This window comes from Entelurus aequoreus, linkage group LG12 (genome assembly GCF_033978785.1).
Source record: "Entelurus aequoreus isolate RoL-2023_Sb linkage group LG12, RoL_Eaeq_v1.1, whole genome shotgun sequence".
NCBI lineage: Eukaryota > Metazoa > Chordata > Actinopteri > Syngnathiformes > Syngnathidae > Entelurus > Entelurus aequoreus.
Window position 1 is genome coordinate 14,916,852 of NC_084742.1, and position 18,693 is coordinate 14,935,544.

The window sequence follows — 18,693 nt, forward strand, 5'->3', positions numbered from 1 at the left end:
TATCTCTTCCACCTTAAGTGACTTTTTAATATCTGACTACTACACGTCCTGACCTTCTCTTCATCCCGGGTGACCCAGTTGTGCTGGTGGTGGAGACTCATTTATTTTCGACTTAACTTCATATTAAAAGGGGCACTATTTAAAGTGCACACAGAACAAAGCATTTATCAATATATAGACATATTTATTCACTTCTGACCGGTATTAGGAGGGAAGATCATATATAAACTAGAAAGCACTCAAAGAGGGCAGACCACTACCAGGCCCTACCTCCCAATGGAAAATAAGTCCTGAATCCAGACGGTGATCCGAATCAGCTCCAAAATGCAATCACCGTTTTTTTGCCATTTTCTGACATTCCCTGAACGTTTAATCAAAATGTGCCCATAACCTTTTGAACCATTTATAGTGAAATGAAACAAAAAGGGAACTCTGTCTCCGCGCGCACGAACGCACGAGTTGAAGCTTGAATGGTAACGTAAAAATGATCCAGATCAGACCCAAATCTGAAAGCTTTGGTAAAAGCTTTGGTGAAATCCAACCACAACTTCATGAGTTATAATAATAATAAGAGATTAGATTTATATAGGGGCAGCACAATGGGACAGTGTTTAGGGGCTGGTGCTTCACAATAAAAAGGTTCCGAGTTTGATTCCTGGGCTCAAGGTCTTTCAGTGTGGAGTTTGCATGTCCTCCCCGTGACTGTGTGGGTTCCCTCTGGGTACTCCGGCTTCCTCCCACCTCCAAAGACATGCACCTGGAGATAGGTTGATTGGCAACACTAAAATTGGCCCTCGTGTGTTAATGTGAGTGTGAATGTTTTCTGTCTATCTGTGTTGGCTGTGCAATGAGGTGGCAACTTGTCCAGGGTGTATCTGTCCTTCCGCCCAAATGCAACTGGGATAGGCTACAGCCACTAACTAATAAACTTAAGTTTATTTCGAAAATCCTCGAAAAAAAAATTGTTGCACAGCAGCTAAATGAACACTTAACATCTAACAATCTCTGTGAACCCTTTCAATTCGGTTTCAGGGCAAATCACTCTACGGAGACAGCTCTCGCAAAAATGACTAATGATCTATTGCTAACGATGGATGCTGATGCGTCATCCATGTTGCTAATTCTTGATCTTAGTGCTGCTTTCGATACCGTCGGTCATAATATTTTATTAGAGCGTATCAAAACACGTATTGGTATGTCAGACTTAGCCTTGTCTTGGTTTAACTCCTATCTTACTGACAGGATGCAGTGCGTCTCCCATAACAATGTGACCTTGGAGTATGTTAAAGTAACGTGTGGAGTTCCCCAGGGTTCGGTTCTTGGCCCTGCACTCTTCAGCATCTACATGGTGCCGGTAGGTGTCATCATACGCAAATACGTTGTTAGCTTTCACTGTTATGCTGATGACACCCAACTCTACATGCCCTTAAAGCTGACCAACACGCCGGATTGTAGTCAGCTGGAGGCGTGTCTTAATGAAATTAAACAATGGATGTCCGCTAATTTTTTGCAACTCAACGCTAAGAAAACGGAAATGCTGATTATCGGTCCTGCTAGACACCGACATTTATTTAATAATACCATCTTAACATTTGACAACCAAACAATTACACAAGGCGACTCGGTAAAGAATCTGGGTATTATCTTCGACCCAACACTCCCGTTTGAGTCACACATTAAGAGAGTTACTAAAACGGCCTTCTTTCATCTCCGTAATATCGCTAAAATTCGTTCCATTTTGTCCACTAGCGACGCTGAGATCATTATTCATGCGTTCGTTACGCCTCATCTCGATTACTGTAATGTATTGTTTTCGGGTCTCCCTATGTCTAGCATTAAAAGTTTAAGTTGGTACAAAATGCGGCTGCTAGACTTTTGACAAAAACAAGAAAGTTTGATCATATTACGCCTATACTGGCTCACCTGCACTGGCTTCCTGTGCACTTAAGATGCGACTTTAAGGTTTTACTACTTACGTATAAAATACTACATGGTCTAGCTCCATCCTATCTCGCTAATGTATTGTACCATATGTCCCGGCAAAAAATCTGCGTTCAAAGAACTCCGGCTTATTAGTGATTCCCAGAGCCCAAAAAAAGTCTGCGAGCTATAGAGTGTTTTCTATTCGGGCTCCAGTACTCTGGAATGCCCTCCCGGTAACAGTTAGAGATGCTACCTCAGTAGAAGCATTTAAGTCCCATCTTAAAACTCATTTGTATACTCTAGCCTTTAAATAGACCCCCTTTTAGACCAGTTGATCTGCCCTTTGAGACCCTCGTGATTTAGGGCTATATAAGTGAACATTGATTGATTGAAACTAACCCCAACAATTACATATCCTCCTGGCGGAGGTAATCAGTAGGGCTGTGAATCTTTGGGTGTCCCACGATTCGATTCAATATCGATTCTTGGGGGTCACGATTATATTCAAAATCGATTTTTTTTTTCAATTCAACACGATTCTCGATTCAAAGACTATTTTTTTCCGATTCAAAACGATTCTCTATTCATTCAATACATAGGATTTCAACAGGATCTACCCCAGTCTGCTGACATGCAAGCGGTGTAGTAGATTTTTGTAAAAAGCTTTTATAATTGTAAACGACAATGTTTTATAAACTGATTGCAATAATGTCAATTTGTTTTAACTATTAAATGAACCAAAAATATGACTTATTTTATCTTTGTGAAAATATTGGACACAGTGTGTTGTCAAGCTTATGAGATGCGATGCAAGTGTAAGCCACTGTGACACTATTGTTTTTTTTTTTATAAATGTCTAATGATATGGTCAATGAGGGAGTTTTAATCACTGCTATGTTGAAATTGTAACTAATATTGATACTGTTGTTGATAATATTCATTTTTGTTTCACTACTTTTGGTTTGTTTAGTGTCGTGTTTGTGTCTCCTCTCATTGCTCTGTTTATTGCAGTTCTGAGTGTTGCTGGGTCGGGTTTGGTTTTGGAATTGGATTGTATTGTTATGGTATTGCTGTGTATTGTTTTGTTGGATTGATTAATTCCAAAAAAAAATGAAAAATAAAAAATTCTTTTTTTTAAATAAATACATATAAAAAATAAAATCGATTTTTTAAAAATGAGAATCGATTCTGAATCGCACAACGTGAGAATCGCGATTCGAATTCGAATCGATTTTTTCCCACACCCCTAGTAATCAGGTCATTATAGCTGACCAATAACCTAACCAACCTAAAGTGAATTCGGAGCTTCATTTTTTCCACATTTTGTTATGTAAGCCTTATTTCAAAATGAAATAAGGCTAATAAGGAATATTTTTTGTCCTCAAAGTCCTACACACAATACCCCATAATGACATTGTGAAAAGGTATTTTAATAATTTTTTAAATATGTATATAAGTATTTACAGTCTTTGCTCAATACTGTTGATGCACACTTGACAGCATTTACAGCCTCAAGTCTTTTTTAATAAGAATAATCCCTCTTGTGGCATCGTTGCCACAAGCTTGGTACAACTATCTTTGGGCTAGTTTCATCCCATTCCTCTTTGCAGCACCTGTCAAGTTCCAAGAATGGGAAGCATCAGCACACAGCCATTTTCAGATCTCTCGAGAGATGTTCAATTGGATTAAAGTCTGGGCTCTCGCTGGGCCATTCGAGGGCATTTACAGTTGTCCTAAAGGCATTCCTTTGATATCTTGGCTATGTGCTTAGTGTCGTTGTCCTGCTGTAAGATGAAGGGAGCAGGTTTTCATCCAGGATGTCTCTGTACATTGCAGCATTCATCTTTCCCTCTATCCTGACTAGGCTCCCAGTTCCTGCCACTGAAAAACATCCCCACAGCATGATGCTGCCACCACCCTGCTTCACTGTAGGGATGGTGTTGGCATGGTGATGAGCGGTGCCTGGTTTAATCCAAACAAGATGCCTGGCATGAATGCTAAGGAGTTTATTGTTTGTCTCATCAGACCAGAGAACTTTGTTTCTCATAGTCAGAGTCTTCCAGGTGCATTTTGGCAAACTTTTACAACGGCTCAGGCTTCTGTCTGGCCACTATACCATACAGGCCTGATTGGTAGATTGCTGCAGAGATGGTCGTCCTTCTGTTAGATGTTCCTCTCTCCACAGAGAAAATCTGTACTGCTGACAGAGCGACCATTGGGTTCTTGGTCACCTCCCTGACCAGGCCCCTTCTCCTCTGATCGCTCAGTTTATACTAGGAAGAGTACTGGTGGTTCCCAACGTCTTCCATTTATATGGATGATGAAGGCTGTGTTCATTGGGACCTTCAAGGCTTTTTCTGTACCCTTCCTCAGATTTATAACTCAAAACAATCAGGTCACGGCGGTCGACAGACAATTCTTTCGACTTCATTCTTTGTTGGCGGTCGACAGACAATTCTTTCGACTTCATTCTTTGTTTGTGCTCTGCCATGAACTGTCTTACCATGAATTGATTAACGTGGACCTCGACTTAAACAAGTTGAAAAACTTATTCGGGTGTTACCATTTAGTGGTCAATTGTACGGAATATGTACTGTACTGTGCAATCTACTAATAAAAGTCTCAATCAATCAATCCGTCCGTCTAGTGTGGGACCTAATATATACTATATAGACAGGTGTATGCCTTTCCAAATCACGTCCAACCAGAGGTGGGTAGTAACGCGTTACATCTACTTGAGTAACTTTTGGGATGAATCGTACTTCTAAGAGTAGTTTTAATGCAACATACTTTTACTTTTACTTGAGTATATTTATAGAGAAGAAACGCTACTTTTACTCCGCTCCATTTATCTACATTCAGCTCGCTACTGATTTTTATCGATCTGTTAATGCACGTTTTGTTTTTTTTGGTTTGTCAGACAGACCTTCAAAGTAGGTTCTATTGCATGCCTGCATTTCACCAATCGCATGCAGTCACTGGTGACGTTTGACTCCGTTTCACCAATCAAACAGAGCCAGGCGGTCACATGATTAACAAACTTAAGCTTACATGAACTCAACAAAGCACATCGCGGTAAGTAACGTTTGTAGATATTTTGGCTGTCACCGTAGGCTGATGTTAGCTTCCCTGCTATGAATCACTGTCAAATGTACATCGTGTGGGGACATTTATTGACCTACTGCAGCCTCATAGACACCCACACCCCAAAACACGCACGCGCACAGAAACACCAATCAGTGTGTTCCCAGATGCAGCCCACACCTATCAGTTTATGGTTTGCGTAAAGGCTAACTTTTTATTTTCCTTTCTAATCTCTGCCTAATGAGCCTATGGTGCTGTTAAATTGTTGTGGCTCAATTTGCCTTAATTTTTTTTATGTTAATGTATTATTATTTAATATATATTATTCTTTGCTCTTGAACGCATCATAATTATCCCCTCAACTCCCCCCAAAATGGATTAACTCGCTGGAATAAAAAAGACAATATAACATACATCCATAAACGCGGATGCATATGAAAAAGTGCAATATATTTATCTGTACAGTAACCTATTTATTTATTTATATCTGCACCTTATTGCTTTTTTATCCTGCACTACCATGAGCTAATGCAACGAAATTTCGTTCTTATCTGTACTGTAAAGTTCAAATTTGAATGACAATAAAAAGGAAGTCTAAGTCTAAGTTTTAGTTGCTTAAGAGATATTCCTGGCTCTGAATTTGCTCATTGCTATTTTTATGTTTTTGTGCATTATTTGTTGCCGTCATCATTAAACGAACAGGTTACTCATCAGTTACTCAGTACTTGAGTAGTTTTTTCACAACGTAGTTTTTACTTTTACTCAAGTAAATATTTGGGTGACTACTCCTTACTTTTACTTCCATCCATCCATCCTCTTCCGCTCATCTGAGGTCGGGTCGCAGGGGCAGCAGCCTAAGCAGGGAAGCCCAGACTTCCCTCTCCCCAGCCACTTCGTCCAGCTCTTCCCGGGGGATCCCGAGGCGTTCCCAGGCCAGCCGGGAGACATAGTCTTCCCAACGTGTCCTGGGTCTTCCCCGTGGCCTCCTACCGGTCGGACGTGCCCTAAACACCTCCCTAGGGAGGCGTTCGGGTGGCATCCTGACCAGATGCCCGAACGCACCTCATCTGGCTCCTCTCGATGTGGAGGAGCAGCGGCTTTACTTTGAGCTCCCCCCGGATGGCAGAGCTTTTCACCCTATCTCTAAAGGAGAGCCCCGCCACCCGGCAGAGGAAACTCTTTTCGGCCGCTTGTACCCGTGATCTTGTCCTTTCGGCCATAACCCAAAGCTCATGACCATAGGTGCGGATGGGAACGTAGATCGACCGGTAAATTGAGAGCTTTGCCTTCCGGCTCAGCTCCTTCACCACAACGGATCGATACAGCGTCCGCATTACTGAAGACGCCGCACCGATCCGCCTGTCGATCTCACGATCCACTCTTCCCTCACTCGTGAACAAGACTCCCGAGGTACTTGAACTCCTCCACTTGGGGCAGGGTCTCCTCCACAACCCGGAGATGGCACTCCACCCTTTTCCGGGCGAGAACCATGGACTCGGAGGTGCTGATTCTCATCCCAGTCGCTTCACACTCAGCTGCGAACCGATCCAGTGAGAGCTGAAGATCCTGGCCAGATGAAGCCATCAGGACCACATCATCTGCAAAAAGCAGAGACCTAATCCTGCAGCCACCAAACCAGATCCCCTCAACGCCTTGACTGCACCTAGAAATTCTGTCCATAAAAGTTATGAACAGAATCGGTGACAAAGGGCAGCCTTGGCGCAGTCCAACCCTCACTGGAAACGTGTCCGACTTACTGCCGGCAATGCGGACCAAGCTCTGACACTGATCATACAGGGAGCGGACCGCCACAATCAGACAGTCCGATGCCACAATCAGACAGTCCGATGCCCCATACTCTCTAAGCACTCCCCACAGGACTTCCCGAGGGACACGGTCGAATGCCTTCTCCAAGTCCACAAAGCACATGTAGACTGGTTGGGCAAACTCCCATGCACCCTCAAGGACCCTGCCGAGAGTATAGAGCTGGTCCAGAGTTCCACGACCAGGACAAAAACCACACTGTTCCTCCTGAATCCGAGGTTCGACTATCTGGCGTAGCCTTCTCTCCAGTACACCTGAATAGACCTTACCGGGAAGACTGAGGAGTGTGATCCCACGATAGTTAGAACACATCCTCCGGTTCCCCTTCTTAAAGAGAGGAACCACCACCCCGGTCTGCCAATCCAGAGGTACCGCCCCCGATGTCCACGCGATGCTGCAGAGTCTTGTCAACCAAGACAGCCCCACAGCATCCAGGGCCTTAAGGAACTCCGGGCGGATCTCATCTACCCCTGGGGCCTTGCCACCGAGGAGCTTTTTAACTACCTCAGCAACCTCAGCCCCAGAAATAGGAGAGCCCACCACAGATTCCCCAGGCACTGCTTCCTCATAGGAAGATGTGTTGGTGGGATTGAGGAGGTCTTCGAAGTATTCCTTCCACCGATCCACAACATCCGCAGTCGAGGTCAACAGAACACCATCCTCACCATACACGGTGTTGATAGTGCAGGCTTCCCCTTCCTGAGGCGGCGGATGGTGGTCCAGAATAGCTTCGAAGCCGTCCGGAAGTCGTTTTCCATGGCTTCCCCAAACTCCTCCCATGTCCGAGTTTTTGCCTCCGCGACCGCTGAAGCCGCACACCGCTTGGCCTATCGGTACCTGTCCGCTGCCTCAGGAGTCCTATGAGCCAAAAGAACCTGATAGGACTCCTTCTTCAGCTTGACGGCATCCCTCACCGCCGGTGACTACCAACGGGTTCTAGGATTACCGCCACGACAGGCACCAACTACCTTGCGGCCACAGCTCCAATCAGCCGCCTTGACAATAGAGGTGCGGAACATGGTCCACTCGGACTCAATGTCCAGCACCTCCCTCGTGACATGTTCAAAGTTCTTCCGGAGGTGGGAATTGAAACTCTCTCTGACAGGAGACTCTGTCAGACATTCCCAGCAAACCCTCACAATGCGTTTGGGCCTGCCAGGTCTGTCCGGCATCCTCCCCCACCATCACAGCCAACTCACCACCAGTGGTGATCGGTAGAAAGCTCCGCCCCTCTCTTCACCCGAGTGTCCAAAACATGAGGCCGCAAAGCCGATGACACAACTACAAAGTCGATCATGGAACTGCGGCCTAGGGTGTCCTGGTGCCAAGTGCACATATGGACACCCTTATGTTTGAACATGGTGTTCGTTATGGACAATCTGTGACAAGCCCAAAAGTCCAATAACAAAACACCACTCGGGTTCAGATCCAGGCGGACATTCTTCCCAATCACGCCTCTCAAGGTTTCACTGTCGTTGCCAACATGAGCGTTGAAGTCACCCAGTAGAACGAGGGAATCACCCGGGGGAGCACTCTCAAGTACTCCCTCGAATTAATCCAAAAAGGGTGGGTACTCTGAACTGCTGTTTGGTGCGTAAGCGCAAACCACAGTCAGGACCCGTACCCCCCACCCGCAGGCGGAGGGAAGCTACCCTTTTGCCACTGGGTTGAACTCCAACGTGCAGGCTCTGAGCCGGGGGCAACAAGAATTTCCACCCCAGCCCGTCGCCTCTCACTGCTGGCAACGCCAGAGTGGAAGAGAGTCCAGCACCTCTTGAGAGAACTGGTTCCAGAGCCCTTTGCTGTGCGTCGAAGTGAGTCCGACTATATTCTCCGCCTCGCGCACTAGCTCAGGCTCCTTCCCCCCCAGCGAGGTGACGTTCCACGCCCCAAGAGCTAGCTTCTGTAGCCGAGGATCGGACCGCCAAGTGCCCAGCCTTCAGCTCCCGCCCAGCTCACATTTCACCCGACCTCTATGGCCCCTGCTATGAGTAGTGAGCCCATTGGAGGGGGGACCCACGTTGCCTCTTCAGGCTGTGCCCGGCCAGGCCCCATGGGGGCAGGCCCGGCCACCAGGCGCTCGCCATCATGCCCCACCTCTGGGCCTGGCTCCAGAGGGGGGCCCCGGTGACCCGCGTCCGGGCGAGGGAAATCTGGGTCCTTTGTTTTTATTCTTCATGGAAGTCTTCGAGCTGCTCTTTGTCTGATCTCTCACCTAAGACCAGTTTGTCTTGGGAGACCCTACCAGGGGGCATAAAGCCCCCGGACAACATAGCTCCTAGGATCATTGGGACACGCAAACTCCTCTACCACAGTAAGGTGGCAGCTCAGAGATACTTTTACTTGAGTAATAAATCTCTAAAGTAACAGTACTCTTACTTGAGTACAATTTCTGGCTACTCTACCCATCTCTGAGTCCAACCCACTGAATTTTACCACAGGTTGATTCCAATTAGGCTGTAAGAACATCTCAAGGACGATCAGTTGAAACAGAATGCTCCTGATCTCACTTTCGAGCTTCATGGCAAAGGCTGCGAATAATTAGTTTTTTTAATTGAAATACATTTGCAACCATTTCTGCAGAAAAACTGTCACATTGTCATTATGTGGTAGGTTTGGTGTGTGGAACTTTATATCTATTTCTGTATCTATGTAAATAGATCTCCATCAATATTGATCTCTAGATCTATCTTTTTTTATTTACTTAATAAATTAAGAAATAATGGCGAGACAAGACTCCCAGTTGTTGGCACCCTCCTGCAGCGGTTGAAGGTATAGTTCCTCGTCTAAGTCTTCCTTTGCTCAGCACCCAACATTCCCTAACATGTTCCCCACATCCTTGCCTCACATTGGGAGATCAGAGAGCGACTCACGCCGACAGTATGAATGTTTTATCGCACATTTTCCCCTCTTTTTTTGTGTGTGCACTCATTATGCAGGAGTGCTCTTGGTCACATTTAACGCAACCTTTTATGTAACCCGCAGGCAAGCCACAAATTTATTTAGGAGAGTTTGAAAAAAATAAATAAAATAAAAAAGGGAGGGGGCAATTTCGAGATGTTAAATATTTTTCTACTGCAGTAAGGCTGTAATATTATTTTACCCTGACAATTAGATGTGGTGGTGTGTCCATCTCCCTTGATTGAAGCTAATATGTGCTGACAAGTAGGAGGGAGTGCATTCTCCACACTGTACTCTGCATTAAGGACACTTTTTACCCTCCCCAAGGCCCCAGGGCAATAACCTCCAAAGCTAATATCTTCTTGGCTTTTAGGAGTATGAGCCAGCATTTTGGGCCTAATTGGACAGGGGGACCGTTTCAAGGTTGCAGTAAAGCTTTTGTTCCCGTAGCTCCAAAGGAGAGGATTGTTTATATGAATATAAGAAGTGTCAGGGGAAGGAAACGGGGTCAGGTTTTATTCATGTATTTGGTGGTTCTGTTTTTTACTTCTGTGTTCAAAACGGCTTTCATCTAAAACAAAGCAGCGCGGTGTCGCCTTAGGGCCGAGAGGAGAGATGTGTTGACAAAAAAAGGGAAAAAAAAAATAACACACAAGGGCCTCACCTTGGCTACAAATTGTCTGTCCTTCTGGTCCAAATTGGCTGTGGGTGCAACATAGTCCTTCCAGATGCGCACTTTACGCTCTTTAGCAGACCTAAAGGAGAAAACAAAACACTCGTAAGAGGCAGACTAAAACTCACTAAAGTTACCTTAACCCTCAGAGTATATTGGGGACTATTTCGTCCTTTGATGTTGATGCAGCCAGCAGGTTCCAGTGAGCTACAATAATCTGTTCATTCTGACCAAGCAAGCAAGTGCTTTCCTCAAATGCAACAAATTTGCATGCACAGACCACCAAATGTTCTGCAAAAGTTGCTGAAAAGAGTGATCCTCCTCCCCATTACAGACGCACACACAAGTTATTTGCAGTGCAGGTCTCTCCACAGGTGCAGCGCACATGCACTTCTTACCATTTTTTTTTGCTTTTCATTGCATTTCTAAAGCATCATGGCCGTCATGGACAGCTCAATCACATCAGTTTGTACCACCCCCCCCTCCCACCGGAAGCCACCACCTCGTCAAAGTTATGTGCAGCCTCGCAATATCATGACTCATTTTAGCCAATCAGTTTAATTTTCACCAGTCAAATTTGTCTCCAAGCGACGCTGAAATACGCATGTCAATTGTCTAATCAGAACCTATGTGCGGTTCTTGTGTAGAAGACGGGTAATGTGGTGTATAAACATTTAGCAACAACAGCGTCCTCACTTCTTAGTTTACATGTATTTATATATTTATTTAATCTATCTATTAAGAACAACAACATAATATATTAACAACATATTTTTATCTGCAATGTTGACCTAGCAAAAAGGCAGCATTTACATTTTAGAGATGTTGAAGTGTGATGATAATCTTTCAACAAATAGCGCTATACTTTACTTTTAACGGTTCACAAATGCTCTTAACAATTTGTAATATGTACAATATTTACTGTATTTTTGTTATTTTATGCATTACCGGAACTTTTTTCCTCTGTGCATATATTTCTGTTTCCAAGGCGGTGCACTTCCAATTTCTGGCAACAAATGTTTGCTCCTACTTGCGGAAACAAACTTGTGCGTTCTCATCATGTCAAACTTGGTAGCAGACAACAAAGACAGCCATTTTCAGACAAATAGGGACTCACTCATCATGTCAAACTTGGTAGCAGACAACAAAGACAGCCATTTTCAGACAAATAGGGACTCACTATCTTATCTTTTTAAAGCTGAATATACGGGGATAACAAACTTTGCGGTAAGGCGAAACATCCATACAATATTTGTATTGAAAAATTTGGCACAGGGGCATCGCCTTTCCTTTAAACAACACTCAGTAAACGTTTGGGAACTGAGGAGACAAATTTTGAAGCTTTTCAGGTGGAATTCTTTCCCATTCTTGCTTGATGTACATCTTAAGTTGTTGAACAGTCCGGGGTCTCTGTTGTCGTATTTTACGCTTCATAATGCGCCCTACATTTTCAATGGGAGACAGGTCTAGACTACAGGCAGGCCAGTCTGGTACCCGCACTCTTTTACTACGAAGCCACGCGGTTGTAACACGTGCAAAATGTGGCTTGGCATTGTCTTGCTGAAATAAGCAGTCCATGAAAAACACTTTGCCTGGATGGCAACATATGTTGCTCCAAATCCTGTATGTACCTTCAGCATTAAAGGTGCCTTCACAGATGTGTACATTACCCATGCCTTAGACACTAATACACCCCCATACCATCACAGATGCTGGCTTTTGAACTTTGCGCCTATAACAATCTGGGTGTTTTTTTTCCTATGTTAAAGAGGTTCATTTAGCCTACTAATGTGTATTTATAAATGGTTGATTTATATAGGCTAGTAAGGTAAAGTTTTGTACCTTGTCAGGTACAAAACTTTACCTTACTAGCCTATATAAATCAACCATTTATAAATGGTTTTTTTCCTCTTTGGTCTGAAGGACTGACGTCCACAGTTTCCAAAAACAATTTGAAATGTGGACTCGTCAGACCACAGAACACTTTTACACTTTGCATCAATACCTCTTAGATGAGCTCGGGCCCAGCGAAGCCGGCAGCGTTTCTGGGTGTTGTTGATAATGGCTTTTGCTTTGCATAGTAGAGTTTTAACTTGCACTTACAGATGTAGTGACCAACTGTAGTTACCGACAGTGGTTTTCTGAAATGTTCCTGAGCCAATGTGGTGATATAATTTACACACTGATGTCGGTTTTTGATGCAGTACCGCCTCACCCCATCCTTGTTTGTGAATGACTGAGCATTTCATGGAAGCTGCTTTTATACCCAATCATGGCACCCACCTGTTCCCAATTAGCCTGTTCACCTGTGGGGAGTTCCAAATAAGTGTTTGATGAGCATTCCTCAACTTTCTCAGTCATTTTTGCTACTTGTGCCAGCTTTTTTGAAACATGTTGCAGGCATCAAATTCCAAATTTGCAAAAAATAACAAAGTTTACCAGTTTGAATGTTAAGTATCTTGTCTTTGCAGTGTATTCAATTTAATATTTGTTGCAAAAAATTTGCAAATCATTGTATTCTGTTTTTATTTACAATTTACACAACGTGCCTACTTCACTGGTTTTAGGTTTTGTATAAACCATTTACCTTTTATGTGTAAATAAATAAATGAAACAGTTTAGTACCGTTCAGCAGCTCGGAGTTTCTCAGCTCCTTGTGTGTAGACGGCCATGGACCAATCCACACAGCGGGCAAAGCCTTCCTTTAGCAGGAGCTCTGTTATGTTGCCATTCTGGGGAAAAAAGTGCAGAAAATACACTGTTTTTGTAGAATTTTTATTTTTTTTAAACTACAGCATAACATTTTGGTACAAATCTAGGTAAAGGAGCAATATCAATCCTGAGACATTGGAAGCTTAGGCCATGTCTTACCGGGTGTTGGATGGTTCCCAGTATGATCTGGTTAGGGCAGCTCTCCAGAATGATCTGTACGTCTCTCTGCAGCAGACGGGACTCTGTGAAGAACTTCGCCTCAGCCGCGAACGGCTCTGGCGTCTCTGTGCCTTCGGCTTCCCGCTTAAACGTGGGACACTGGGGGAATGGGAGGGGTGCCATTGAGAAAGCAAAGCTCAAGTGTTTATCGTTCATTTGCAGCTTAAGCGCAGCCGTTTCAAGTAGATGTCACCTTGCAAAACAGCAGGCAAAGAGACAAAGGAAAGAAATATGACAAGACCTTTAACAGCAAAGTAATATCTTCAAGTGAGGGTCTTCAAGATTTTGTCAAATCGATTAATGGGGGAAACTTTGCAGCAGTGAAATAAGCAAAGGAGCATCAGAAATGTGCAGTTATATAACAGGTGTTTTACAAGTTAGGACGTTTGTTTGTGCTGCTAATAGCGCTAAGGTTACCTTGACTCCAGACAGCATGACGGTGACCAGGTAGTAGTCGGGCAGTAGCAGGGCACGGACAACGCTACCGTCACGCACGTGCTCGATGATGGCTGCGGGAGAAAGGATGTGGGGGAGCGTGGTGTTAGTCGTCTATTATGCAAAAGTGACTTTGATGTTCTTACTTGGGGTGCACGATATTTTTTGGGCCGATATGAGGAATTATAATGTCAAACTTATATTATATTATACACACATATACATACATATATATATATATATATATATATATATATATATATATATATATATATATATATATATATATATATATATATATATATATATATATAAGATATATATAGCGCACTTTCCGCACGCGCGATGATGTCACGTTATCGATGACAAAATGCATTTTTAGACAATATGATTTGCCTGAGCGGCTCGGAGACACCGTGAGTAGCAAGCGGTACAAAGTGGATAAGAAAAGACAGAAAAAAATATTATTTATTTATTTTTTAATACTTGGGACTTCCCGCTGGCCTGATTTTGGACGCGGGCCGTAGTTTGGGGACCCCTGATCTAATGCTAAAGCTATCTGTGATTTCATTACGGTAATGGCAAACACATTTCAAATTATCGTGACCAAAATTATCATTATCATTATTATCTTTAGATGCTGAAAAAATACTTACACACACTGAAATCTTTTAGTTAATTTTTTACACACAAAAATGGCATCCATAGCAGTTATTTTAACTGATAAAAACAACTCTCAAGTCTCCAAAAGTGTAAACACTTTCAGCTTTACACACATTTTGCAATTCAAAATGGCACTTTTCAAATTAACTGAACACGGTTTTCTGCATAAGACGACACAATCTGACATAAAGTCACAAATTCAAAACACTGCCATTCAAAATGACACTATGTGGAATCATGGAAACAAAACTTTTGAATGTCATTCAAAAGGCTCTGTGAATTGATGAAAGGAGTTTTAAAGTACCAGTAGAGTGGAAAAAGAAGTTGACTTTACTGTACATGCTTAATTGTATCCATTAAACCATATCCAATCATATTTACGATCCGATAAGTATGTAAAAATACAGTTTAAACATCACAAAATGCCACAAATTCAATCAGCCATTTTGAATATTCCGCTCCAAATATCTTTGGCTATTTCCAGAGATTGACGTCACAATCGGAACGCTTCTGAACTCTGACCATAGTATCAGATCAATCATACTGGAAATACGTGTGATAGAAAAAATGTGCTGTCTATTCATTCATTCTATTCATTCACAATCCCTATACAAGACACAAACACGTTTTGTTTTTTTTATGCATTCTAATTCGTAAATAAATAAATACATAAAAAGTCCGCTAACAATCTAATCAATGGGGGCTCTCGATTTTGCCCAAAAAACCCTCTAAATAACCATCCAAACCCCGCCAACAATACTCTTTATACATATCGTGACCTGAATATTAACTAAATATTAGCGATGTTGTTAAGTTATTATAGGCGCTAACGCAAACAAACTATTTCTTAGCGGCGCAATGGTACAGACAGGTAAGTAGCCCTTTGCTGCCTTTACTGTGAACTGGCAGCAATGTCCTGCTGCTCCCGCATCATCTTGTCTTGGCTGATCAAAGTTGTTGTTTTGCCACTCATCTGGATAATAGGAAGATTTAGCCTTGAATCTAGAAGCTGTTCATCTGTGACATTCAATTCATACCCGGAGATGAAGACAAACACACAACCGAAGACAGTGTCTGGAGGTAGACTTCCTTGTTAACCCTTTGTGTGCATCATGATTAATTGTTCATCTTAACGGGAAGATATGGACATTCTATCCTATTACAAATATATGATAATAGCTTCAATTTAGAGGCAACTTGTTTTCCCACTCTACTGGTACTTTAAATCCTAAGGAAAAGACTGTTCGTAACCTGACTGATATTGTTCCAGATGAAGGTTGCTATTGTTCTGGACTATCTTCCCAGTTGTGTGGAATACAGAGTTATTGTTAATCAGTTTGGAGTGCACAAATGCAGCATGAAGAGGTTTTTGTACGCTTTTATTATTCATTCTCTTTCATTTCATTAGTATTTTGTTCGGGAGTCCGAATGAAGCCGGCAGGTAGCTACATTTCCTCAGCTACCTTCTTAAAAAAATGAAGCCGGCATTTTACATTTCCTCAGCTACCTTCTTAAACAAATCTCAGTTTATTTTTTTTTCTACCATCGATGCACTTCAAAATGATCTGTTCTTTTAATTTGTGAAGCAAATAAACAGTCTCCTCTTCATTACAATCGTTGCTACGTTTTATGTTACAGCATGAATGGATATATATAGTTTATTTTTTGCGAACTACTGACTAGTGATGCAACGGAAATTTGGCCGCCGAAAAAAGATGTACTTTGATCACTGGAACAGCGCTGCTGAAAGCGGTTGTTGTGATGACATAAGCCATACGGACGGGGTTGTCTGGATCGGAGGCAGCATGTCCGCGATGTGGACATACTTTAATATATTAGAGTTATACCTGCGGACAGCGATCTTCCAAATTTGAGATGACACTGACGGATTTTTAATGAGAGGTCAGGCTCTCTGCCGCTCGCTTTTAGTCGTGGACATGGAGCGACAGAAGTAAAGAGTCTCTAAACAAAAGTACAGTCTACAATAACATTACAAATAGATGCTACATTTGTTGACAGTTGTTTTTGATAAAGACAGAGAGACTCAAAGGATTGGAGAAATCTCTAGGAAAAAAAAAGTAAAATAAAATAAATAAATAAATAAATACAATTATCATCATTATCATTAAAATAAAAGTACAATAAGAAGCAACAATTGTAAATAATTAATCATATTTATGTATACATTTTCTTGCCTTTTTAAAGAGTACTGCTTCCTTCATCTCCCAGGGGGTGAACAAGGGGATGGGTCAAATGCAGAGGTTAATTTCACCACACCTGGTGTGTGTGTGTGTGTGTGTGTGTGTGTGTGTGTGTGTGTGTGTGTGTGTGTGTGTGTGTGTGTGTGTGTGTATGTGACAATCATTGGTACTTAAAACTTAAATGCACCATAGCAAATAATGTGACGACGAAATATTGGCCACGCCCCTACCGCCACAGGTATCTTGGCATTCTCGGGAAACCCTGTGATAGTACTTCTTGTAGACATACTCCGTCAAAAAAAATACAGCTGTTTAGCATTATTAAAGCTACAGTCAGGCTTACTGAAAAGAAAAACACTTAAACCATCTAAATTCCAGAATCAAGTAAACATCTTGGACAATTCAGTATTGTGGCACCACTGAGATGCATTTAAAACAAGCAACAACAAAAAAAACTAATATGGGAGTCACCCACGCCAGAGTCCATTTGCTCTTAAATTGCACTTTTTACATTACGAGCACTGGTTAAAAACACGAGAGAAGCCAATGAAGAGGCTCTTTTCTTGTTCATTAGCTGGCTTGCTGGCAGGTCGGTGCAATGAACTGAGCCGCTGTTAACAGCATTGAGCGGCACATTACACCTTTGCAAGAATAAACCGCTGAAGGTTGATCTGCTGGGCGCCATTAGCCTCATTCCTTCCCTCCCACTTGCCTGAGTCCTCAGCCAAATTACACATTTATGACAGATCCTAGCAGGGAATTTGGACGCTTGTTTTTTATTCCTTACCGTTGATGGGCTTTTGATGCAAGGAGTCAACAAAGTTGCGGGGGTTCTCGATGGTGTACTTCATGTCCCGGATGGTGTGTGCGCCACCGCCTTCGGACCACATGCCTTTCTTGGACGATTTGGCCTGGTCCTCCATATCGCATAGTCGGACCTGATCTGGACTGATACAAACACAGAAGGGAAAATGTTTAATTGGTGTGATGCAACATCTTCAATCCATCACAACCACAGAACATTGAGAATAACAATAATAATATCAATGATAAAAATCATCATCAACATCAAAATTATCCATCAAAGTCAAATCAATATTAAAGGGCAACTTTAAACATTTGTTGTTGTTTTTTGAAATTGTTCCCATCATTTGCAATCATTATGTGGACAAGAAAACATGTCTTTCTTTTTTTAATGCGTTCTAACTTTTAAGTAAACGCTAGCAAAAGGTGGCTAACAATGGATGTAATGAGCATTCTTGGTTTAACTCCTGTCTTAAAAGAAAATGATGCAGTGCGTCTCCCATAACAATGTGACCTCGAAGTATGTTAAGGTAACATGCAGAGTTACACAGGGTTCGGTTCTTGGCATTGCACTCTTCAGCATCTATATGCTGCCGCTAGGTGACATCATACGCAAATACGGTGTTAGCGTTCACTGTTATGCTGATGACACCCAAATCTTCACCAATTCTGCTTTGCAGCACCTCTGAAACTCCATCAGATTGCAGCAATGTACCTAGACATCCTGGGTGAAAACCAACGCTTCCCATCCAATCTGATGTACCTTGAGACGTGCTGCAAAGACGAAGGGGCAAAGAGGAATGGACCAAAATACCGAAAATAGTTGTGCCAAACTTGTGGCGTCGTACTTAAAGTATTGAGCAAAGGCTTACATACGTGTTTTTTGGGGGGTTTTGATACATTTGCAAAATAAATTTTAAAAAATCACATTGTCACTATGCGTTATTGTTTGTAGAATTTTGAGGACAAAAAATAATTTATTCCATTTTGAAATAAGGCTGTAACATGACAAAATGTGGAAAAAGTGAAGCGCTGTGAATACTTTCTGGATGGACTGCAGAACTCTGATGCAAGCGGTCTGTTTTACTCCCGCTAACTTCTATTCTTGCTAGCTATGCAGACGGATAACTTGGTTGTCTCAATTGGAGAGCCTTTCAAGAGTTTTTACTTCAAAACACTGTGCAACACAACATACAGAAAGATACATCAATATAACTTAAATGAGATATAAAATAACTTTTCTTTGACATTTCG

At 42.4% G+C, this 18,693-nt stretch overlaps 1 protein-coding gene across 1 annotated transcript in view; it reads right to left on the bottom strand.

Moving 5' to 3' along the window:
• snd1 (staphylococcal nuclease and tudor domain containing 1) overlaps positions 1 to 18,693 on the bottom strand; it is a 293,111-nt gene that overhangs the window by 262,856 nt on the left and 11,562 nt on the right. The window contains exons 5-9 of the mRNA XM_062064859.1: positions 17,423 to 17,583; positions 13,754 to 13,845; positions 13,277 to 13,435; positions 13,031 to 13,137; positions 10,397 to 10,487 (exon numbers count right to left, since the gene is read on the bottom strand). Of these exons, the coding sequence (XP_061920843.1) occupies positions 10,397 to 10,487; positions 13,031 to 13,137; positions 13,277 to 13,435; positions 13,754 to 13,845; positions 17,423 to 17,583 (610 nt within the window). The remainder of the gene's footprint in view (positions 1 to 10,396; positions 10,488 to 13,030; positions 13,138 to 13,276; positions 13,436 to 13,753; positions 13,846 to 17,422; positions 17,584 to 18,693) is intronic.